The sequence below is a fragment of the Mercurialis annua genome, linkage group LG7 (assembly GCF_937616625.2).
Source record: "Mercurialis annua linkage group LG7, ddMerAnnu1.2, whole genome shotgun sequence".
Lineage (NCBI taxonomy): Eukaryota > Viridiplantae > Streptophyta > Magnoliopsida > Malpighiales > Euphorbiaceae > Mercurialis > Mercurialis annua.
Genome location: NC_065576.1, coordinates 37,927,591 through 37,953,311, shown reverse-complemented (window position 1 = coordinate 37,953,311; position 25,721 = coordinate 37,927,591). Strand labels below are relative to the sequence as shown.

At 30.0% G+C, this 25,721-nt stretch overlaps 2 protein-coding genes across 2 annotated transcripts; both read right to left on the bottom strand.

Annotated features, from left to right (window-relative positions):
- Window positions 1-2,819: 2,819 nt before the first annotated feature.
- LOC126654469 (glycine-rich protein 23-like) lies at window positions 2,820-3,658 on the bottom strand. Its single transcript, XM_050348334.2, has one exon. The coding sequence runs from the start codon at window positions 3,482-3,484 to the stop codon at window positions 3,038-3,040; it is 447 nt and encodes a 148-aa protein (XP_050204291.1). The 5' UTR covers window positions 3,485-3,658; the 3' UTR covers window positions 2,820-3,037.
- A 15,961-nt stretch (window positions 3,659-19,619) lies between these two features.
- Window positions 19,620-20,384, bottom strand: LOC126657675 (glycine-rich protein 5-like). The gene has a single exon (XM_050352405.2). The coding sequence runs from the start codon at window positions 20,304-20,306 to the stop codon at window positions 19,851-19,853; it is 456 nt and encodes a 151-aa protein (XP_050208362.1). The 5' UTR covers window positions 20,307-20,384; the 3' UTR covers window positions 19,620-19,850.
- Window positions 20,385-25,721: the final 5,337 nt, after the last annotated feature.

The following is a 25,721-nucleotide window of genomic DNA, read 5'->3' as shown; positions in this document are numbered from 1 at the left end:
CATTTAAATCAACGTGTCGAATTAGGGAACATTTATCTTGAATCTCGCTGTGAATGTAATGTACGCTCCATAAAAAAAACCTAAAAATTTAAATAAATTTAACATAAAAACTACATAAAAATATAATTTTTAAAATTAAAATAAATAAAATTTTAAAAATATAAGAGCATTAAGATGAGTTTGAGAGAGAAATTAAAGAACCAAAAACATAAATCGAAGTATAAAGGGATTACGGATAACACTCTTCAAAAATATATTTAGAAAAATGTTTTCTAAAATCTAGTGTGACAGCTTGTGTATGTCACTTTTTATACAAAATCTTTGAGTGGCGTAATTTTTTGCCACACTTTATGGTTTAATATACATATTGATTCATCAAAAAAAATATTAGGACGGAAAGAGTACAATACGGCAAGTATTGATAAGGGAGGTTTTTTTTTTTTTTCATATATTGATAAGTAAGGTTGTGTTTTGATTATTATAATATCAAGAGAAGCTTACAACTAATCATGAGATTTAGTTGGGTTTATCAAGTAGACGAACTTCAGCACAAGAATTGAGTTTCAATAATAACAAGAAGCAAGACCTGATATTTCAGCTACCAACATTAATACTGTTTGTTTCTCTCAATTAATGAACTGCAGAGTGTAGGATTTGTCCAGTTGAAGAACTGAACCCACAAAGACCCAGAGAAAACATAAAATGGAGTACAATTTTTTTATAAAAAATAGTGAAAATAAAAAATAAAATAAGGCAGAGATAATCAAAACAGATGATGACTAAAAGAAAGAGAAGAAACAATTAAAAAATAATAATTCTAAAAAAATTATAAAAATAAGACTAAACTTATCTATACATAATTTTTATGTATTTGCCAAATATGTCATGATTTTTGAATTTATCAATTTAATTCATTATTTTTTTATTTTTTTCAAAATGTATTGGTCCATCATTTTTTCATTCTTCGCTAAATATATTTATAATTTGTTTTGATCTGATATGGCACAATATTATTTGTTTAAATATAAAATATTTATCCTATGTAGCATATATAATTTTACACCACATCAGCTCTAAATGGGGCATGGATATATTTGATGAAAAATTAAATGATGATAAATTAAACTGGTAAAATTTAAAAATCGTATATATTTTTATAAAAATGTTAAAATTATAGGTAAACAAGTTTATTTTGCCAAAATAACTATTGGAGCACATATAATTAATGGATGATCAAGAGCTGATTGTTTACTCCAGCTCTTGATTTCATCCATGGTCACACACGCCACTGTTTAACTTTTGATTACATAAATAGTGGCGCTCTGCCTGTAGCCAGAAATTAAAATTAAAAAAACTAAAAAAAAATTATTATAATATGTAAAATGAAACGAAATTCATTAAAATTAAAAGATCTAATATATAATATATTAAATCATTTATACCGATTATATTGTAATTTCTTTCAAATAAAGTTTCTCTTGGGAGTGGTGAGCAGATACTAAATATGAAATACAATGTATTCCATCCGTCTCATTTTAAAGGTCTCGCAATTTATTTTAAAATTTTAAAAAATTTAATTTCTTTTATAATTATTTTATTAAAACAAGTGACAAAAACTGAAATTTATAGTTTTCGCCCAAAAAGTAACACACATAAAGCGACACATTAAAAAAATTATGTTAAACTTTTTTTTTTCATTGTTTTTAAATCATCTTAAAAAATATATATAAAAAACTTTTTACTGTTAATAACATGATACAAGAAAAAAATAATAATCTTTTTTAATTTTTATGTAAAATCAAAAATGAATGAAAATTTTAAAATGTAAAATTTAAAGAAAGTACTCCCCCCATTCGACTTTAATTGACGTTTTAAGTGAAAAAATTTATTCTAAATTGTTTGACGTTTTGCACTTATCAATACATTTAAGTCTCATTTTTCTCTAAATGCCCCTATTTATTACGCACTACTTTTACAATGAACTAAAGCCAATTAATGATTGAGGGAGTATCTATAAGGACACTATAGTATTTTACACATCTATTAATTGCATTTTTTAATTTTTGTGAAAATTCTAAGACGACAATTAAAGTGGAATGGAGGGAGTAATAAATAGGAATAGTAAAATAACTCCTGAATAACCTCAACCCCTACCGCTTATTAAACTTTTGTAATCAAATTAACTTTTCGTAATTACTTAGCTTGAAAATACAATCAATTTTACTATTCAAATATCAAAAAGATGAGACAACTTAATGGCGCTTTCTCACCACCCGACATCATTACTTCCCCATATAAGTTTAACCCTGTTGATTAAATTACCGAATTCAATTTATGAGACTTAATCAGAAGGATCAAGTATCAACTATTCCTAATTTAGATTTTATTTTTTTAATAAATAATATGTATGTTAAGGCCACAAGAAAATGGCAAAAACCAACAATTTTAAACTTTCATACAAAAAATAGCATTACTAATAATGACTACTAGAAACTACAATTTAGAGAATTGCTTAAAATAAGGTCACGAGAAAAAAAGTGTCAAAAACCATCAAACTCAAAGCTTACGCACAAAAAATGGCTTACTAGAAACTATGGCTTTAAAAGAAATATTATAAAACAATGGCATGTCTTAACTCGATACTTTATTCACTGATTTAACTCTTATAAGTAACAGATTGTTAAACTAAAATATTTATCATATGAAAGAAGCGAAAAAGATAAGGAAAAGGCAACGGCTCAATTCAATTAGTCCTAAACAAATTAAGGTTATGCATGTTTTTTTAATCTCATATATAAAATCATAAATCATAATGAAGATGAAAAGAACAAGTGTCTATTAATATTTAAACATAACAAATTTTAAAGCCAAAATATTTAAATTAAAGACAGAAATTAACAGCTGATAACACCTGATACAACAGAACATAATAAAAATAACAAAGTGGACAAATCTCTTAAACAAACTAACTTAACTGCCATGCATGCATGCATAAACTACCAATAGATCATAAACTGACAAACGATTAATCAATGTTTCATGGGAAAGGAAGAACGCCAGTTCCACTTCCACCACCAACAGTACCCCCAACTCCACCGGCAGCTCCACCACCAACGCCACCACCAACACCGCCACCAACACCCCCACCAGCGCCACCACCGCCAAGACCTCCCAAACCACCAGCACCACCACCCAAGTCGCCAACACCACCAGTTCCACCAACACCACCAACACCACCAGCACCGCCTAGGCCGGTGACACCACCAAGTCCACCAAAACCACCTACCGGAAGTCCATTAGCGCCAAGACCAGCAAAGCCACCGACACCACCGTAGGTCAGAAAGTTCTTCTGGTCAGTAACACCAGCATCACTCGGCTTACCCTCAGTATTAGTAGGCATATTGTTTACGCTAGGCACATTCCTAGCACTAGTGTGCACTACTACTGCTAATACTAGCAAAACACAAGCAAACCACCTCGCCATTTCTCTTCTCTTTTTCTTGTCTGATAAACACTCTTCTGTTGCTTTCTGGTATATTTTAGGGTTTGCTATGGAGATGGGGTTTTTAAAGACAAATGGACAGGTGGGGAACAGTTGTAAGAAGTAAATGGAGTTTATTACAAGCTCAGACTTTTAGCTGTTTCTTTAATTTTCGAGGCTGAGTTTTTAATTTGTTTTTGTTTTTTTCTCTATTCTAATGTTTTCATGCAAAATTCTTATAGTGGATTGAAATAGGAGGGGTATGGAAGTTGAATGCATCTATTGGCTTAACGAAATTTAGAGGAGGAGTCAATCTTTATCAGCAGAGGCAGAAGTACTGTGTCATGTATAGGCTGACAAGCAGATGAGTAAATGGCAACCTACTCTTACTTTTTTTTCTTTATCATCTTCCAATGGAATGCTTCATTAATTTAATATGTGCTGCTCCATCTGTTTAAATTGAGAAATTTTTAGGTAGACTCTGTCCACCACGTCATTCGTGGACTAAGCCTATCACATAATGACACGTCATTAAAATGATGACAATCTTGTAATATTACTATTGAAATGTGTAAATAAGTAATAAACGAATTTACAAGATTGCCATCATTTTAATGACGTGTCATTATGTAATAGGTTTAGTCCACGGATGATGTGGTGGACTGAGTCTACCTAAAAATCTCTCCTTTAAATTGCTACCTAATATATATCTATTTGATAAGCAATATTTAAATTTCTGAAATACTTCAAATTAAATTAGATTTAATTCAATTAAATGTTGTGACCGGTTGTGAATGTAGCAGAATGCGCAGCGAAATCGAAACTATTCGGTATAAAATCATGGCTTCGATCAACAAACAATTAATATAGCAAAATAAATAAAATCAAAATAAGAAATGTACATAGTTCGGCAATTACATATACATTCACGAACGAAAGAGTCGAACAATTCACCAATCATCAAAACAGTACAAAATAGGTGAAGAATCACCAAATAAAGAACATTTCTAGTAAATATGTCATTAGATGAAAACCAAATAGTGTTTAGCTCTCTACTATTAACTCATAAGTCACGTGACACACAGTTGTGGAGGAAGGAAGATCGCCGGTAGAAAAAGACGGCCCATCCTCGTTGTCCGACAAAAGAAAAATAAAGGGCGTTGCCGGTCGATCTTCCATAGAAAGGTTGGATATAACTGCGACATCGTCACTTAGCATACCATCATCCATAGCATCGGGGATATTTTTGGCCATTCTGATGAAAGAAGTAAAACAAAGCAAAGAAAGATGAAAAGAAAAATCCAAAATAAGTAAAAGAAAAAAATATCAAAGAATGAAACTATTTATAAGCTTTCTTTGAAGGCAAAGAAAAAAAGAGGACAAAAGAGAAAAAACATAGAAGCAATAAATGGAAATAAAGCAAATGTGACCACTACGGCACTGGAACCAAAGAGGCACGAGCAATTCAACCTTTAATAGTGGGCTGGAGAGAGAAGCACGATGCGCGAAAAAAGAGGGAAATTCAGAACGACGAGACAGCCATCAATACACTACAACACGGGACTATAAATACAAGGGAAAGAAAGAATGATATCACACGCGAAATAGATAAAAAAGAAGAAGAAACAAGGAATGGAGTATTTCTGAGCCTTTTTGTAGATTGCTTGGGTTGGGGTAAGAAAAATGTAATACCCCGTAGAATTATTGGTGTTTATTTTCGTGTGTGTCCAATTTTAATTGATTAGGACCTCAAAAATAGTTGATAAATTCACGAGATGAATTTATAAGGGTGAAAATGTGGGTTGGAGTGTGTTTTGCCTTAAGTTTGACTTTTGGCAATTTTACGTGTTAAAAGTGAATTTTGCAATTTTTCACTAAAAACCGTCAAAATAATTATTTTAAATATTTTTAAAGGCCCAAAAATATTTTAATTCAGCCCATATGTTATGATTTAATGTTTTTGAATATTTGAGAAAGTTGAATTTATTTTGCCCCTAGAGTTTGATTAAATTACAAGAATGCCATAATGGCAAACTTGTAAATAAATTAAACATCAAACTAATATCTAGATATTTTCTCTAGACTTTTTGATGCCCAAATAATTCATTGTCTTCTCCATTTTTAGTGTGGGTGCCGAATACTCCATTGTTCAAAACACCAAACTTTATTCTTCCATTTTCTTACAAAAATTTCTTAACGAAAATTGTCGGGAAACTTGCGTAGATCGTTAATCTATATTTGCATGTTGAATCAAGGTGAATTTCAAAGGTTAAATCTTTACTTTTATTTGCTGATGTTGATGAATCTTAGAAACATGTTTAGGATGGTTTAAAAATGGTGTTTGATGGTTGATTAGTTGGTTTTAGTTGCTAGTTTGATGGGTTTCGGTTTTAAAATAATTTTTCCGTGAAATTTAATTATTCATTTTAATTTTCTGGGCTGATCTAAATGATGAGACTAAAATATGCTTTAAATTGTGATTTTTGTGGATCAAAAATATTAAATAATTCGGGTATTAATTTAATGGTTGGAGTTTCGATTTTTAATGGTTTTAAAACTTAAAAATCGCTTAAAAAGGGTAAATAAATGGATTTTATATTTCTGGAAATAAATTGGTTTATGTTTGAGTTAGATGTTGGGTTAATGGTGGAAGAAAATTTAGGGATTAAATGAACCCTTTTTTTCCTTTTTATTTATTTATTATATATTTATAAATATTATATATATATATATATATTTTAACTTAAATACTTTTATATTAGGTCGAAACTTCCAAATTTTGACATTTTAATTTCAAGGTTTTATCCGAAACTTTTAACTCTACATTTAGAGATGTATATTAATATATTAATTTCTAATACATTTACCTTCTAAAATTTATTTGTTCCGTTCAAAACCGATTATTAAAATTTAAATTTTCAAATTTTAATTTTAATTTTTTATAATTACGACCTACTTCCTAGAACACCTATAAATTTATTTTACACTTAAATAATACGTAAGTAATTGAGTTTAATCGAATATTTGATCGTTAAGGTAAAAAAACATTAAAAGAAAGATCATATAAGTTAAAAAAATGAAGGATTAAGAAAACTATTAACCATATTTCATATTAATATAAAGATAAAATTAAGAATGAATTAATATATTAGTTGGTTTAAGTTAGAAACTAAATATGTCCTTTAGCCAAAACATTAAGTATACCATCCGCATTCTATGAATGCGGATTGTTGCTTTGCCTTCAATCCGCATTATATGAATGCTGATTAGGTTAAAAATTTGTGGGTTCAGGCATAAAATTGGTATTTTTTTTTCAAACAGACACAAAATTAAAATTTCTTAAATTACGTAGGAATAAATCCGTCAAAAACCCATTAACCGGGTTTAAATTTTTATAATTATATTCGGTAGAAAATTGTTAAAAATGATATTTTTGTCATTTTAATTTCTGGGCAGAAATTATTCATGAAATATATATGTTGATTATTTATAGAATTTAATTGATTTAATTGAGGTGTTTTGACAGATTAATAATCGGTTTTGATTATTAATGGTTATTTCGGTTTTAATTGTTAAAATGATGGAAAATATTATTTTAAAAATTATGGGCCGCTGTTTTTACAAGATGAAAACTAAAAATGTATTTGAAATTGATTTTGGTGAATTTCGGTGTTAAAATGACTTAAAATGGATTTTTAAGCGTTTTTAGCGTTTTTGAGTTTTCCGGCCAAAACCACCGGAATACGGTGACCGGAAAATGAGCAGAGGGGATAGAGCATGGTGGCTCAGTACTAAACTCAGTTGGCAGCAGTTAGTGCCGAAATGATTTTGGCAGAAAATAGGGGGACCGAGCCGCGGGTACAAAAATATTTTACGGAAAAATATTTTTGGTTATTTTTGAAATGTGGTATATTTATTGAGATTTTCTAAAAGTGTGTTTTAGAAAATGGTGTGAATTGAATATGTGTTAGAATTATATTGAGTTATTAGTCTATGTTTATTTATTGAATTAAATAAACTATGTGGATAAAGTGTATCGTATAGAAATACGATGACGCGGAAAGAGATAGTCGGAACCAAATTTGGTTATGTGATTATGTGGTTTATTTGATTGAGTCGGTCTAGAGTTTATCCTAGAATTTAGACTTAATACATTAATTAATGTTTAATCTCTAAATTAGATCCAACGAATTTTGTCGCGGAAACTGACGAGCGAAGGTTTTGATATTTGACGGGTGATATTTTTAAGTTTGGAATAAGCGAGTACTGTGAGTGTGTTTACAACTTATACTGCTAAATATTAGTATTAAAAATATTACGAACTGCTTTACATGATTTGCAAATGCTTTATTTTATTTTAAATTTAAATCGCATGAACTATTATACATAGTTTTGAAACCGATTTATATTCATTGAAACATGCTTACTATTGGGCGGAAATAGTGCTGTGTGATCACCGGTATTGCATATTAGAATAGGTTGCATGTGAATGTGTTGTGTGAATCCTAGCGACGGCCTGGAAGTCAGGCGACGACCTAGACTCTGTGTGAACAGATCTTCAAAGGCAACGAAATATAGACGATCAAAGGCAGTAAAGAGAAACTGTCGAGATCTGAGAGATTGCACCTTTTATTAAAAAAGTGAAATGGCGACGGTATATATGTATTGCCGAAATCCGTTGTATAATGAAATACGTAAAAGATGATTGATCGGATTTGACGGGTTAAAGTACAAAAGAAATGAATAAATACGGCCATGAAAATAAAAGGTTAATCCGAATGTGGTGAAATGTTGTGGAATATTTATGTTTCCTGTTTTGAAAGCATATAGGAACATGAAACATGGTTTAGGGTTTCATATGAATCGGTAATCTGTAATGCGTTGCTTTCATATTAATGTTTATTAGTACATGTTGTACGCATTCACTCAGTTTTTATAACTGACCCTGTTGAATTTATAATTTTTACAGGCGAATAGTTTGAGGTGTGAATTTCCAATTTCTTGTTCCGGAAATCCCTGGCTTGAATAAATTGAGAATGACCTTTCCTTTATGTGTCTAGAGTTGTAGTAGATAGAATAATGAACGATGATACCTTAGTAGTCGTTGGACTTATTTATGCTTTATATTTTATTATAATGCTTAAACTCTGATATTATGTAATGTGTGAATGTTGTGCGAAAGTCCGAGCGACTGCACGAGTATAAAATGCGATGAACGCATCTGCATAATGAAATGCAGTTAAATCCATAATGAAATGGTCTGTATAATGAAATGCAGTTAAGTCCATAATGAAATGGCCTACATAGTGAAATGCAGTTATTACCATATTATGTTGGTATGCATAATGAGATGCATGATAAACTATAGAGAAATGGTTTTGAAACTAAAATGCAATAATTAAAGAGAAAATTATGTGCGTGCTTTAAATGGTAATTTTTATCAGAACGTTTTAAACAGAGATTTTAAAATGTTCAAAAATGATTTGAATTCTGGGAAAAAAAATTTAAGTGGTTTTTAATGTATTTTTAACGCTTGCTACGGATTTCGGAGCAAACGGTCCCATTCCCTAGCGCTGGTCTCGACGCCGAGAATCGGGTCGTGACAAAAAATCAGGCAACCAAAGTAAGCTATGAAAAGCACAGTAAGAACCCATAAAAGCGAAAAAAAGAAACAACAAAAGGTGGTTCTAACCTGTACAAAGTATGGTTCTCCCTGAGCTCTTTTATAGCATGTTTTGGTCAGGTTAAAATAAAACTAACAACCAAAACATGCCACAAAACATAGACAGAACCTAAGAACAGAAAAGACAAAAAATCGAAAGCCATACCGGTCGTCTCGGACATCCGGGCAAGAAGCAGATGTTGGCACATATGGAAATAAGCGAACAGGACTACACCATGCCCGAAAAAATAGGACAAAACGCAAAAGTCTTAGATCGCAATGATTAAGGCTCTGCATAAATACTCAGTCATTACGATGACCAGCAGGTTAGATTAATGATGGAATAAACAAATAAACTAAGTAAAAACAGAATAGAGACAAATCCCACATCGACTAGGAAAGAAGAAGCAAGGAAAGCACGCTATACACACTATACAAAGGGCCACAAACCCACTGGCTCAAGGACACGCAATCCGAATGAGCAAACATCCCATACGATAAATCGTTCATCATCAGGTCGATATCCAGTACCAACGCCCAAATCCCTAAGTCATTAATCACATCCGACATCCGAATCTATCATTATTCTATCTCCAAACAAACGTTTTGAGTCGTTTCTTGTATTGAGTAAGTCTATTTTCACTAACCAAACCAATTCCACTTGACTGTCTCAAAACTTCATATTTCCTGTATTTGTCCGGACCTGGCAGCCAGACCTAACCATCAAACCGGTCATAGGTCTACTTCATCCTTTTTAACTTTTAGACATAGTCAGGCCTCGGACCGGACATGCTCATAGAACCGATCATAGGTATGCTTTACTCTCAGACGACTGTCTTTTTTCACCCATCCATATCAGCATACTCAGTATACCGAGAGAATAAGTTCGTTGAACCGGTCAAAACCAAAAATTCTCCAAAAACCCATTTATGATGTAGTAATGATAATCTAAGATTAAATATGAAAAACTAAATTGGCTCTAGTACCTATTGTTGTGACCATATTGGTATGCGCAACAGAATCAAACTATTCCGTAGCTATCTGAATATGAATTTGATAAATAAACAATAATATAAAAAAATGAATAAAGCACACAAGAAATTTACTTGATTCGGAAATTACGCTTACATCCACGAGCGAATAATCAAGGAATCCACTAATCATTAAAAGGAACACAAAATTGATGGAAAATCGTCAAATAAGACTACTATTATTTATACTAATTGAATTTTTAAATTAAAATATACTTGAATGTATATGTAAAAATAATTTTCAATTTAATACTTTATATAAATAAGCTATCTTATATTTCTAAAAATTTAGCAGTCTTTTCTTTAAATTTAAATTCTCAAAACCCAATACCTAAATATCCGGCCAAAAATTTTCAGATCTAATTACTAATTTTGGATCAAACCTCAATGAATTTTCCGCTTATTACTATTAATTTTTTAAATTTAAATTATAGATTATGAATAAAATTAGATTGTGAACAAATTCATTCTTAAATTACTAAAAAATGCCAACTCTAATAAGATAATTCGGGCAAATTTGAAGCAATCAAATCAATTATTTGTCGTTTACTCCGTGCTGAAAAACATTTATGTTTCCGCCACTGGGTGGAGGAAGACCTTTCTATGTTGTAAGTAATCTTTCTACCACTTCTAAACAAAAGGGGAACTTCAGTGGATTATTTCCTTCACGGTGATTGAAAAATAGACGTGGCGGAAATTCGGGCTATCACTTTCTTTTCAACGCTTCACCCTATTTCTATTAGGGCTCTTCATTATTGGGACACTATTGGTCACTAACCACTCGCTCTCCAATCTCTTGCACTTCCTATCTAGTAAGGATTCTTTATAGTAGCCCAATTGAAAGGGATGTTTTTCATCTTGGTAGTGACCTTGTAAAATGTTACAAGTCAAATTTTGCCATACTTACTTATTATTTTTTCTTGGGGCAGTAAGGAGGAATCCTTTAGAATCAATTCAAATTGGACATACAAAATCTTTGATCAAAATGTTCATGAGCACGGACGACAAGGACTTGTGGGATTCCCTTTTTCCTTTTGTTGAGTAGTTTTATCAATCTTTATCTAAGATATATATTATAAGGAAAGTAATAAATTCCTTCTTCCTATCGGCAAGTAACTTTATGGAATGACTTAGATCATCAGAACCTAAAGCTTGAGTCTTTTTAGTATATGAAAGAAAATGTTGTTCCCGGATGAAATCTTTTATATATATATATTCTTGTCCCTCATACTAGTAGTATAACAGAGGTTTTTCAAAAGAAGAAAATCACTTAAGCGAAGCGAAAGGAAGTTTTATTGTTTAAACGAACTAACCCTCCCGAAGACTTATCTAGACGGGTTTCCAGGTAGTACGATCTAGGCCATTCCTTTAAGTTGGAAACTGTGAATTGGTCATACGAAATCCTAAAAAAATGATTTAAAAACACTAGGGCTAGGGTGAGATTTGCAAAGCCTTTCTAGCATTCCTTGTTTGATGATCAAACCTTGTGACCTTATGACCGATTGTGAATTAATTCACTCAAAACTCAAAGCTAACATGTTCACCTTATAAACAAAGGATGTATATATAAAGTAGGAATGGCCGACAAAGAGATGCACTTTCTAGACATAATACTTAGAGTTTTTTTTCTAGAAAAGGCTCTTTACCTAAATATCATGATTCGCTTCATTTTCTTTTATTTTGAGAAATATAGCAATCCATTATGATTCTTTCTTTTTCTATTGATTTTTTCCTGATCGAGATACATTTATTTTTTACCAAACCACAATCTTGACCCCAGTACATTAAGTTAGGCAAGAAATTTGTATCAAGGGAATTCAATAGCTAGACTAATCATACAGCCTTCTGTTCCTCTGTTCTATACTAAAAGACTACTTCGGGTAATGTCAAATTAAGTCTGGCGGCTGGGCTCCACCCCGGTGATCTCATTTGATTCCGACATGCACATATGCCAAAGAAAAAATATGTTCACAATCCATTAAACAAATACCATTCAAAGGAGGGTGGCCCGCCCCACCTCGAATTAGCCTTGCCTTCTTCAGTCATTTGCTTGTTTGATTGAGAGATTCTTGGTGCCCCTTCATAAAGAGAAGAACTAGATCAACCCTTGACATGTAGTTGAAACTGCAAAGTTGTAGTGCGGTAGGGGCGGATGGAATTTTTGGTAGAGCATCGTTACGTGTAGAGGAAAATAACGTCCTTCCGGCAAGAGCTCCTTTAGATCTGAGAAGATAAGGGCCTCTACCATCCGCGAGATGCACCAACCTTAGAATGATTTACTCCTAACCCTACACGATTCTCAAAATGGAGTTTAACCTGAGTCTCAATTAATCTTAAATTTTTAGAAGTTATAGGTATAGCTAAAGAGATGGGATTGGATTCAAAATTAGAATTGGCTTCGCATCATCTAGAACTAATGAAATTTTACAGTTGGTACTATAATTGAAAGACATGTGGAAATTGGAAATTATTAAAGGCTTAACCTATTTTAAAATTCATGTACTTTTTATTTTTTATTTACTTCGTCTATAGATGTTTTCTTTCTTTACTTAGTCTCTATAATTTCAAAAATAATTTTATAAAATCTTTAATTTCTTTGTTTAGTCCTTTTACTTTTAAAAACACTTTTACTTCATTTTGACACTTCCACACTTTGTTATCTGAAGGACTACATACAACCGATTTTGAAAATATAAGAATCAAATAAAAAAAAACTAAGTAATGGAAAAATATAAAGTGCAAGGACTTTAAGATATATTTTGTCATTATTAAACTGAATTAGAGGTTGAATCATCCATGTTAAGCATTCAACCGGTTTAATTGTTCGGAGAAACTTTTAAGTAGACTCAGTATACCACGTCATCCGTGGACTAAACCTATCATATTATGACACGTCATTAAAATAATGGCAATATCGTAATATTTCTATTCAAAAGTGTAAATAAGTAATAAACATAATTACGATAATGCCATTATTTTAATGACGTGTCATAATGTGATAGGTTAGTCCACGGATGATGTGGTAGACTGAGTCTACCTAAAAATCTCTCGTTCGATGTAAATAATTAATAAAAAAATATTAATTAAAATGCAATTTTAGTAGTTTATCCTGTTTAAATTCTTATCAAATCAACAAAAAATATATCAAATTGTAATCTTTGTTTTTATTTATTTTAAATTGAATTATAATGCACTAATTTTCAACTAAACAAATCCAATTAGCCATTCGGATTCAGTTTTTAAAAATCGATTGACATATCAAAGCAATTACATTAATCAAATTAACACGATTAAAATCAGTGATCAAAATCTAAGCGAAGCCCTTTTAAATTTTTAATGTTACACTTGAGCTGGTATTTCCAGCACCATAGAAATGTTTGGCAGCCATTGAAATAAAAAGAAGTGGTTGGCGAATATACTGACTGTACGATTTCTTATTTATTACTTGCTTACTGATGTACAAGGCAAGCCATGACCTTTTATTTATTGCTAACTCATTACGTGGTTGGCCATGTTTGACTAATATTACATTTTTGTTTTTTATACTAAAATGTCCACCAAAAGCATGATGGATCTCACCCCTTTATGATCAATACCAGAAAAGTGCGATTTTAAAAAATTTGATGGTATTTTATTTGAAGCTAATTTGACCTCTTTTTATTTGAAAAAATATACAAAATGATCCTTTATATTTAGCTTACATTCTAATTAAACATTAATATTATTAATTATTTATAATGTTTTCATCCTTTAGTTAATTTAATTTTCAAAAATTTAAATTTTAGGGTAAAGATAAAAACGAAAAATCAAAAAAAGGGTACAAATGAACTTTTTTCTAGGTGAGGTATAAACGAAAAAATATTACAAGTTGTGATTTTTTTAAGTAATTAGGCCTGAATAATATGTATATAAACAAGTTGTGGCAAAAAAACAAAATTCCGAGCTTTTGTAGAGAAAATGGCAAACACTAGATGGCGCACTAAAAGTTACGGCACAAAAAGAAAACAATCATGATCTAGAGATTAAAATACAAAATGGATTCCTATAAAATCCAAATCAGAGTAAAGAAACCTCATATTACAAATTTAAAATAGAGAAATTGTCTTTGAAAAACAATTAAGAATAACTATATTCTTATTCCGAGCGTTATTTTGAAAGACTTAACTGTTCCTGCACTTTTAAATTCCACATACCACAAGATAACAAAGAATGTCCCATAATTGCGTCTAGGGACCTCTAGTAATTTTATTATGCTATTAAGTCATGAACTCCACAAAAGAGCAGGAAAAAATACAAGTAGCGTCTAATTTCTACAAAATATTACACCAAAATTCCTTAGCAAAATCACAGAAAAATATGGTCTTACGTTTCCACCACATCACATAGCATACATAAAGAATTTTCAGTAGAAATAATCAATCGCCTTGTCAGAAAGTCTAACGAGGAAACTCTTTTATATTATCCTAGTCAAATAAAAAACTTAACTCGGGGAAAGGGGGGGGTGCTTTTGATTTCCAAACATTCGGAAAAGGACGCCTATCAGCTAGTTGAACCAACAGGATTCCTACTTCCTGTCCGTCGTTCCTCATTACTGTCACAACAGCAAAACCTAACTTCTCATCGTGAATAGGGAAATTTAAACACCTATACAACCCAACAGCTACTGCTACACTACTCATACCCTCACTAGTAGGCACCTCATAAGAACTTTCAATTATACACTGACGTTAAAAACTAGTCAATTTTATCATATTTTGTATTTTATCGTTTAAATTGTACCCCAACCAATGACGGAGGGAGGGGGAGGCATAGAAGTGTCACAACCCCCTCCAAATTTTCAAGATTGTTAAAATTAACATCAATTTTTTTAATATTTTAAAATTAACATATTACAATTTGGCCCTTCCTATGTTGAAATCCTAGCTCCGTCGCTGCCCTGTTTTCAATTTTTGTCAATTATTTTATTTAAATGATGAAATCATTCAATTAACTAAGTTTAAAGATAAAATTAAATTCATTTCCATTTAAAATAGTACAAATAAGTTTTTTATTTTTAAAAACTAATTAAAAACCAATTAAAAACTATAATCAAATTAAAACTAATTTAAATTCTAAGTTAATTTAACTAAATCTAAATAAATTTTAAATACATACAATTAATATATGCTATGTATGGAAAATATTTTTGAATTTTTTTTTCAAATGAGACGTTAATTTAATATTTCAGGATACAATTGAAACGATAAAATGCGGAATAGGATAAATCTGACCAGTTTTCAACGTCAGGGTAGGATTGAAAAGGGTCTAAAAGGTCAGAATTCTTTTAAGGCATTAGCTTTTTTAAATGATGAAATCATTCAATTTTATAATGCTTGAAGCCCCAATACTATTTCTTTAAACTTCTAATTTTCTTTCACAATATCTCTTCTTATAACATAATTCCATATTAATCACGAAGGCCTGGTCATTTTAATGGGTTTTAGGTTAGAGAAAATTAGGATAAATACTTCATTTTTAAAAAAATATGATTTTCTACCTCAATAAGGAAACGATAGAAAAATACCTCATCATTTTAATGTTTTTATTTTTATACTATAAAGTTTATATTATAATTATGCCTACTATTTATTAATTTTTTACTCTAAGTATATTGTTTTTACTCTTATCATATGACAACTGTCATATTTTTTATATTTTTCTCTCCTTTTCTCTCCCCTCTCTTCTTCTTCTTCTTCTTCTTCATTTTTTTTTCTTTTTCGCCGTTCCTTTATCGCTCCGCCGCGGTTCCTTCATCGCTTCGTCGCAGTTCTTCATCGCTCCGCCGTTTTTCATATATAATTTTAACGATTTTTCCTCAACTCGTGGTGATTAATACGATTTGTTTTAATTTTTAGATCTAAATAAATTATTCTTGAATTTTTTCAGTTTTAGATCAAAAAATCTGCATTTAAAACGATTTTATACACAAAAATCGATTTTCTGCAAAAAAAAAAACAGCTTCTGATTATCATATGAGTATCATCACTGCATTATCATGTAAGTATCATAACACTGCAGAGAAAATTAATTTTTTTATTAAAAAAAGCCTCTGATTATCATGTTATTATCACTACATTATCATGTCGTTATCATATCAATGCAGGAAAAAAAGATTTTTCTATAGAAAATACAATTTGATTATCATATCGTTATCATAATATTATCATATGATACCGAGATGATAATATTTATATTACCTATATGATAACAATATGATAATATTCATGATAATCAGAGACAGAGGTAAGGTAGGGACAGGCAGGGCCTGAGCCCTACCTCACTTAAATAAATATATTACCTAAGTTCATTACCTTTCTATGATTTCTAATTAACTTTGTAAAATATAGAAGTAATCAACAATATGCAATGTAATTCATTATTTGGGTTAATCTGTTACTAAAACAATTCATTGAACTTCGTAAACACTATTTTATAGTACTAGCAAAGCTTGTGTTGGAATTTGAATTAGCTTAAAATTCTAATAACGTTAGAAAATGTGTAATAATAGCAAATTCTTATTATCGTATAAATTATCTTAAAATTTTTTCTTACGTTGCAGTCATCCAAGTTTAAAACTTAATTTTAAAATTTCAGCATTTTTTTAATACAAAAACATGCTCTTAATTCTTCTAATTCTTTTTAAATACGGCGAATTTAATTTTTATAAATGTACATAATATGCATTAACAACTCAGTAATTTGAATTTTTTTAATTAAAATAAATTTAATATCTATAAATACATGTAATGTTCATTAGCAACTCAACAATTTAACTAAATTTTTTATTATATTTTTTCTAAATTCTCGTATGCCCATCTGAAAAAATTGGTATCGATTAATCGGACCATAGTTTGAAGGTAATTAAACTTTTAAATATAAATTTTATATAATGCGTTTTTTATTTTCCATTCATTTTACATTTGAAAAATTAATAATCATACTTTTTGTTGTATTATCATGATATGATGTTTGATTTTTTTTAAATTAAATTTGTGCCCTACCTTAATTTTAAGGTTGGCTTCGTCACTGATGATAATGTATGATAAATTAGTGTGTGATTATCATGTCATTATCATTATATTATCATGTTATTATCATAATACTGCAGTATGATAACTAGATGATAATGAACTCTGATAAGGTTATGATAATTGGATAATAATGTAAGTAAAAAAATAATTACAGAGAGATTCTTGATAACCAAAATGATAACTAGATGATAACAGAGTAAAATCATAATTATTTTAAAACTGAGAGTAAAAATATAAATCTGAAAAAATTATGGAGTATTTTTTAAAACTTTTTTACTTTGAGATAAAAAAATAATTATTTTCACTTTTTAAGGTATATACTTAAACATCCCTTTAGGTTACTTTGGTTGTTGATAAAATCAATGTTGTTAAAACCGGACCGGACCGGCCGGTCGGACCGGGTTAACCGGGAACCGGTCGGGTGTCCGGTCCGATTGGATAAAAACCATGCAGTTAAGAAATCGGTCAGAAATCGGGTTAAACCGGAAAAATCCGGTTTCTGACCAAAACCGGATGAACCGGATTTTCTGAAAAGTGAGTGGAAAAGTTGCTTTTTTGTTTAATTTGTGGTCCCCTACACATGTGTCAATTTTTTAACAACACAATACATTTATTTTTCTCTCTCTTACACAACACTTTCTTTTTCTCTCTCTTACATAATATTTTTTTCTCTCTCTTATCCACAACATATTTTTTCTCTCTCATACACAACACTTTTTTTTTTCTTATACACATTAGTTATTCTATATCTTTTTAAAATATTTATTATTTTTAATAAATTTCACACTATAAAATTTAACATATATTTTTTTATTGAAATAAATTATCAAATTTTTATTTATTAAATTTGACTATTAAAATTGATAATTACTCTATTTTTAAAAAATTAACTATTTTATACACACTTAAATATTGATAAATAATAATTACACTTCACAAATTGAATAATTAATTTTAATTAAATATACCATTGTATTTTTTATTTATAACTTTTAATTATATAATTTTAATTTATTTAACAATGAAAAAATTTATTCTTTTTTCTCATAAAAAGTATTTATTCTATATATTTTTAAACATTGATCATTTATAATTATATTTTGCATAATAAAATTTTGAAAATAATTTTATATAAATATTTATCATTTTTTTATTTATAAAATTAAGTATTTTTAATTTAAATTATTTATATTTATTAAAATTAAAAAATTCGATTCAATCCGATCCAATCTGGTTGAACCGGTCGAACCGTGAACCCCCAATGAAGCCGGTTCGTTTTCCGGTCCGGTTTTAAAAACATTGGATAAAATAGAGGAGTTCCTTTTTTTTCCTTCTAACGTGATGCTAACATTTAGAGGTAAGTTGATGAGCACCATGTGTCAGTCGAATGCATTTCTTAAATCCGACACATTTTTTCTAATCTTATCATTATAAATTTGATTCATAAAAATTGAGATGAAAAACAAAATTTTAATAGTAGACTTGATATAGTGAAATAAAGAAATAAGATTGAAGCAGAAGAAACAAAAAGGGTGATAAAAAAAAGTAAGGAGTTTGGAGGATATTAAACACTCTAATTATAAGTCACTGAACTTATTTGTTATTACAAAAAGAGTACTAAACTTCATTTTGTTACAAAAAAATCACTAAACTATAGATTTTGCTACAACGAGATGTCACTCATATAAAATACATCGTTTTGACACTAAAATGCACCGTTTTTGCTTATATGGCAGGCCGGAATTACAAATAGGAATATAACTCAGTGACCTTTTTGTAATTCACGATAAGTTTAGTGATATTTTTGCAACAAAATTTGACCGAATTCGCCGTAGTGACCTCCCGTTGTATTAAAAAGTATAACTCGGTGACCTTTTTGTAATAAAATAAAGTTTACTACCCTTTCTGTAATAAGAGATAAGTTCAGTGATTTGGTGTTTAATATCTGGAGTTTTGATTATGTTTATGTATATGTGCTAAGGAGAAATGCTTAGGTAGTATATATATGAGAAATTATTAGGTACTATATGTATATGTGCTAAGTAGATTTCTTAAAAAGCGTATAAGTGAAAAGAAACCTTTATGAGAGTAAATATGGAAACAAGGAGGTTAAATGGGTGCTTATTTAAAAAACCCTAAACTTATTATAGGAAGTCTTACTATTCCATGGCCTGTAATTCTCATTACAATTGGTAATTAGATTTTTCCTTCTTCTTCCAATGTGTATATATGGAGAAGCATGTTTTTTATTGTTTCAAAGAATGTGATTATTATCTTTCCCTACTCTTCTTTATAATCTAATAATTTGTTGTAGCGTACATATATGTTAATTACTTTTAATAATTTCGATTTGAAATAAGATAAAATGGCAAAAGTAAAATAAATATTTGATGAGATTGAAATGAAGACCATTACAAATTCCCAACAAAAATCCAACACAAAATAATAAAACAATTAATGACTCACAAAAGTGAGAAACAAAACCTGAAACAACCAACATATACTATGTAATTGCAATAACATATAATTAATAATACATAATAAAAAGCAGTAATATTAGTAGTAACTAACATCAAATAAACCCCATTTTCATGCATTGCATATTTTCAAGGATGGAGGAGAGAACCATCACCGCAGTCTCCCGAACCACCACCAAGTCCTCCAATACCTCCACCAAGTCCGCCAATTCCGCCACCAAGACCACTGCCACCACCGCCACCAAGACCACCAAGTCCACCAATTCCGCCACCAAGACCACTACCACCACCACCACCAAGTCCACCAATACCTCCACCAAGTCCACCAAGACCACTGTCTCCACCAAGCCCACCAATGCCACCAACAGGCAGTACTCCGCCACCAGCTCCAACACCACCGCCAGCACCACCACCGGCACCAACACCAGCAAAGCCACCTACTCCGCCGTACGCCACGAAATTCTTTTGGTCATCGAGCCCTACTGCAGTTTTAGTGCTTTCTTTGGGAACATTTCTTGCAGCTGAAGCATGCCCAACAGAAATAACAACAAGAACCAGAAGAATGCAACTGATCCTTGACATCATGACTTGATATTATATAATTTTTCTCAATGGATCGTACAATTTTCTGATGGTTTAATTCTTCTCTCTGCAATACCTTATGATATGATATGAGTCACATTTTATAGTCAGAATTTAGGTGTAAGAGACAGGTGGTAATATTAAATTGCATTGAATGGATTCATATGGTAATGTATGGAGGTAGATTTATATTGTCTATAGAATTTAATACAGATCCAAAGTCATGATGAAGAACAACAAAGAATTTAATGGGAACCATAAGAAATGGATGACTGTGCGATAAGGTAATTTATCTTTATCTTTTTAGTTTTTTAGACATCCATTGTATACTTGCATCTTGATATTTTATGCAACATAATTACACAAATTAATCAACTAATTTGTTGCTTTTATAATTTTACACTATTTTTTATTTTTAATACCTATTTTAACTTAAACATCAACTTTTATCCTGTTTTTCATTTTAATATTTACATAAAATTCACAAGATAGTTGATTACTCTTTTCATCTTTAATTAATAGGCACAACAACTAATTTTGTTAATTATTTTAAATAAAATTATTTAATTTATAAAATGTAGTATCACATTAGCCTTATTTAATGCAGTAATATTTTGTCTTCTTTTCCTCCATTTCTTTTATGATTTTTTTACAAGATACATGAAATGTCTTGTACTAGTCTCATAATTCATTTATAAAACGGCACATTTAAATATTCCACAATTAACTTAATCCTCATTGGAACTAGGTAAGTCCTTTATGAGAGGGAAAGTTCTAACCCTAAATTTAAGAGCTTACGCATAAAAAATGGCAAAAACAAAATTGCACACTAGAGCTTCAAGAAAAGAAACTACAAATCTTAAAAAGAAAATATACTCGGATTTGCTATAGAAATCCAAACTAGAGAAAGGAAAACTGAAACTATAACATTTGTAGTTAAAAACCGTCATATTGAAATAATTGAAAACTTATTTTTATCATTTTATCATTTTATTTTTATTATTGGCTATAAATATATAAGTAACATAAATTATAAAATTGTTGATCATGCTATCAAAATTGTTTATTTAAAATAAGCAGAAGGTAAAAAAAACTTACAAGTTATTTGGAAAGAGAACTTAAGTTTTTTTTTTTCATTAGATCCCTCAATATTTTCAAACAGTGCAAAATAAACTTCCACACTTAAAAAAACCATATAAATATTAAAAATGTTGAGAAATTAAACAGAAAAAAGATTAAAAGTTATATGCTCCTTTTGGAAAATTTTAAAAACATTTTAAACTATTTAAAAATAGTAAGGGTCTACATGGAAAGTATAACTAAAAACATATTTATGTGTTCTTTCTAAGAAAATAAAACATAGATTTTGTTTATCTAAACTCTAAATCCTATGTTTAAAAATCCACATTTTGATTTTCTCCAGTAATAAAACTCACATTTTATGTAATTTTGTCCCCCACAAGCGCTCCCTCCTCTCTAATTATCAAAAAAAAAACTCACATTTTGATATATAATACTTTTTCTAAAAATAAATTTGGGTCCTGTACATGCCCAAGTTACTAAGTGATTGTAAATTGTAGCTACATTAATACAATCGAATGAAATATATAAATAAAAGATAATAATTATACAATGCGTTCCACATGGAATTTTTTTAATATAACTAACTTAATGGAGTATAATTAATTTTAATTAAATATCTTTAATTAAGTTACAAATAATAACATTAATTTTTGAAATAAAATTAATAAAAATAAAATTTATTTTAGAGGTATAAATGAATCAAGGTTAATATGTAGTATACCAAGTTTGAGTTTTGTGCTCATATGGCATATAAATATTTGAACTCAAACTCCGAGTTTAATAAATAAGAAAAATATCAGTTACAAAATTTAGGCAAACGTATTTATGTATTTATAACCATAATTTGTTCGTTCAATTTGTCATGATTTTGAAATTTTAAAAATTTAGTCCATTATTCAAATAATCTCACAACTCGTTTAGAACTGACATGACACATATTTTATGTTTACGTATCTAAAATTTATCTTATTTGGAAAGTACAACATCGCGTGAGTCAGCTACAAATTAGGTGTGAATATATTTGACAATATTTATAATATAATGCAACAAATTGATAATTTTTAAAAAATTATGGTACATCTGGAAAAAAACGAGCTATAATTATTGATAAATAAATTCATTTTGCCAGATAATTATCATATGCGATGCATTCAATTCTTTTAAATAAAATATGAAATTTAACTAATTAAAACGATTTAAATTAAAATTTAAAAGTATAAAAATTAATATAATTATAAGATATTCAATTAGTCTCGTTTAATTTTGTGAGGCCTATAAATTTTTTATTTGATATTTGAATTTGTTGGAGATTAAATTTGAATAGTTTCAAATCGAATTCGGTTAGAGTGTGTTTGGATATATGGTTTTGAATTTGAAATTGAGATTTCAAATCTTACATTTCAAATCTTACATTTCAAATACATGAATTTTAAATCTATTGGATAATAAAAAAAATTGGAACTCTCAATATATATAATATTTAACTAATAATCAATTTTAAATTCAAAAAATAATTCAGCCGGACGATGGCTGCTAGGGGCGTGCATTGGTCGGTTCGGTCACTGAACCGAAACCAAATTAAATGAAACAGAAATGTCAAAGAATTCCATTACCGAAACTAAACCGAATTATATTGAAACCGAACCGAAATTATATTTTGGTTCAGTCGATTATTTTAGTTAACAGAATACTGCAAACCCCTAGCGGCTACAGGTACCTCGAAAAAGGAGCCTTGTCCACTAGAAAAACAATTAGGAAAAAGTTTTGTCAGAAAAAATTATGAAGGACGGCCACAACAGGTACCTCAGAAGAGGAGGAGCCTAATCCAAAAAAAAAAAACTCAAAATCAATTGTCAAAAAATTTATGTGAATTAAAAAAAATCGAAAAAAAATTGTGAAAAAAAGTTTATATCGAATGGCGGATGCAGGTACCTCGGAAGTGGAGGAGCCTAATCCTCCAGAAAAAAGTTTGGAAAAAATATGTAGATTAAAAAAAACCGAAAAAAAAAAAATTAGTCAGCCAGCGGCAACAGGTATCTCGGAAAAGGAGGAGCCTAATCTTTTAGAAAAAAAATCCAAAAACGTATGTGAATTAAAAGAATTTAAAAAAAGAAATTGTCGAAAAAATTTACAGTCCAAATCCATCTTTATCCAGACACACCCTTAAAGAATTTCAAATTTGTCCCGAATTTTTTTTTCTTTCCGAATAGATTGTAAATGTCTTTTGAATCAATGTTGAATAACTAGTGAATAGCTGGAATTCTCTTGCTCCCTAACAAACCCTAATTGCACCAAATAATAACATAAATTGACCCTGTCCCACAATACATGTCGATGCACATGCAAACTTAAAAGGAGAGGGAGGGGGTGTGGTCGTTGGAGCAATATAAAGATGACAACTTGCTCATGAGGTTGCAGTGTGCTGTGTCTAGGGTTTGAATGCCCTGTCAGAGGATTTGCTGGCCATTATTATTACCCTCTCTCACCACTACTTTTCCGATAGGATTAATGTCATAAAAATTCACAAAATTTACACGTTTTTTCATTTAATTATATAGTTTAAATTTTCTTATTTTCATGCACGAACTATCATTTTTTCTCAAATTCATACACGGTGCTGAGGTGTCACGACTCCTTTGGTACTATTCGCTAAGGTGGAGATCATTTTACACCAATAAATGAGTGCCACCTCAGCTCCATGCATGAATTTGAAAAAGTGATAGTTCGTGTATGAAAATGAGAAAATTTAAACTGCGTGATTAAAATGAGAAAACGTGTAAAGTTCGTGATTTTTTTTGACATTAACCCTTTCCAATACTTGTTCCGCGTCCCGCACTTATCCTACCATTTACCATTTTTTCTTCTTGATGGGATTCGAATATTTCTCCTCTCATATGTAATTTTCTTGTCAATCATATGTATGACCATAAACCTGCTTATAACCACTGTTTAATCGGACGTCCAGTTGATAAAGGTTACTGATATGAGATTCAATATATAAGAGATGGAGATAATGTGTGTAGCTAGCCACGTTTTTTTCTGGTTACAGTAATTGTTACACTATTTTTATATCCACACAATGGTCCATTTTAAAATCGGACCAGTATTGATGGATCAAAGAATGTATAAGCCGCTATGTTTATGGTTGGATTTAGTCCTTCCTGAACGATAAAGAGTAAGATGGATTTTTGGACTCGAGCCCTGGATCCACACCGCGGTCCACCGGAGATGGAGCAGCTTGCATCTGCTTCTTGTCCGATCATAGAAGGAGCTCCTTCTCCAGTGGCACGCAGTAGGTTCGTAAGGAGCGTTTTTAATTTTTTTTTTTCTATAATCGGCTTTGTTTTGTGTAAAGGGGTTTTTTAACGGTTTTTGATTGTAAAAAATTATTGATAATTAATATAAATTAAATAAAATTATTATTATTATTATTTGTTGAATTTTTTGGGGAAGAATGTATTTCTTTTACTATTATTAATAACATTAACGTTTAGTTAGAATATAAGCTAAAAATGAAGGATTATTTTAAATTTTTCTTCAAATGAAAAGAGGTTTTATTTAATAGGGATAGAATCGAAACACGAAAAATCAAAAAAGGGTACAATTGGTTTGTTTTTTTTTGGCATAATGGTAAAAAAAACTCAAATCTTTACGACTTGTTGCAATTTTATCCAAACCTTTTAAATATTTGCAATAATAGCCAAATTGATGGCTAAACCTTTTAAATATTTGCAATAATATCCAAATTAATCAAATATTTTATCCAAATTGCATTTTATCCGTCGCAGTAATAGCCAAATTGATGGCTTAACTTGTTCTTTTCAATTAAGATATTAGGTTATTATTATTTTTTGATGTATACACTACCACATAAGTCACTTTCAGCAACAGTGGATAACTGTTGCTTAATGTACAAAAACCGTTGTCTTAAGTCTATTGCAACGGTTTTCAATCAGCTACATTTGCGGCCGCTGCAATAGGTTCTGATAGCTATTGCAGCAGGTTTTTTAATCTATAGTAATAGAAAAAAAAGCTGTTGCAATTAATAGCAAAGGCAGCGGTTATAAACATCTTCTGCAACAGTTAAATTATGCAGTTTAGGCAACAATCTTTTTAATAAGGCAACGGTTTTTATAGTATTTTATGCAACACTTATATATACTATTTGCAATGGTTTGACTAAAACTTTAAACAACAGTTTCAAACATCTTTTGTAGCAGTTTCGTATTGCATTTTAGGCAATGGTTTTTTTTATAAGGTAACAATTTGTATTGTTTTATGCAACACTATAATTTGACTAAAACTTTAACCAACAGCTTATATAGAAAAGGCAAC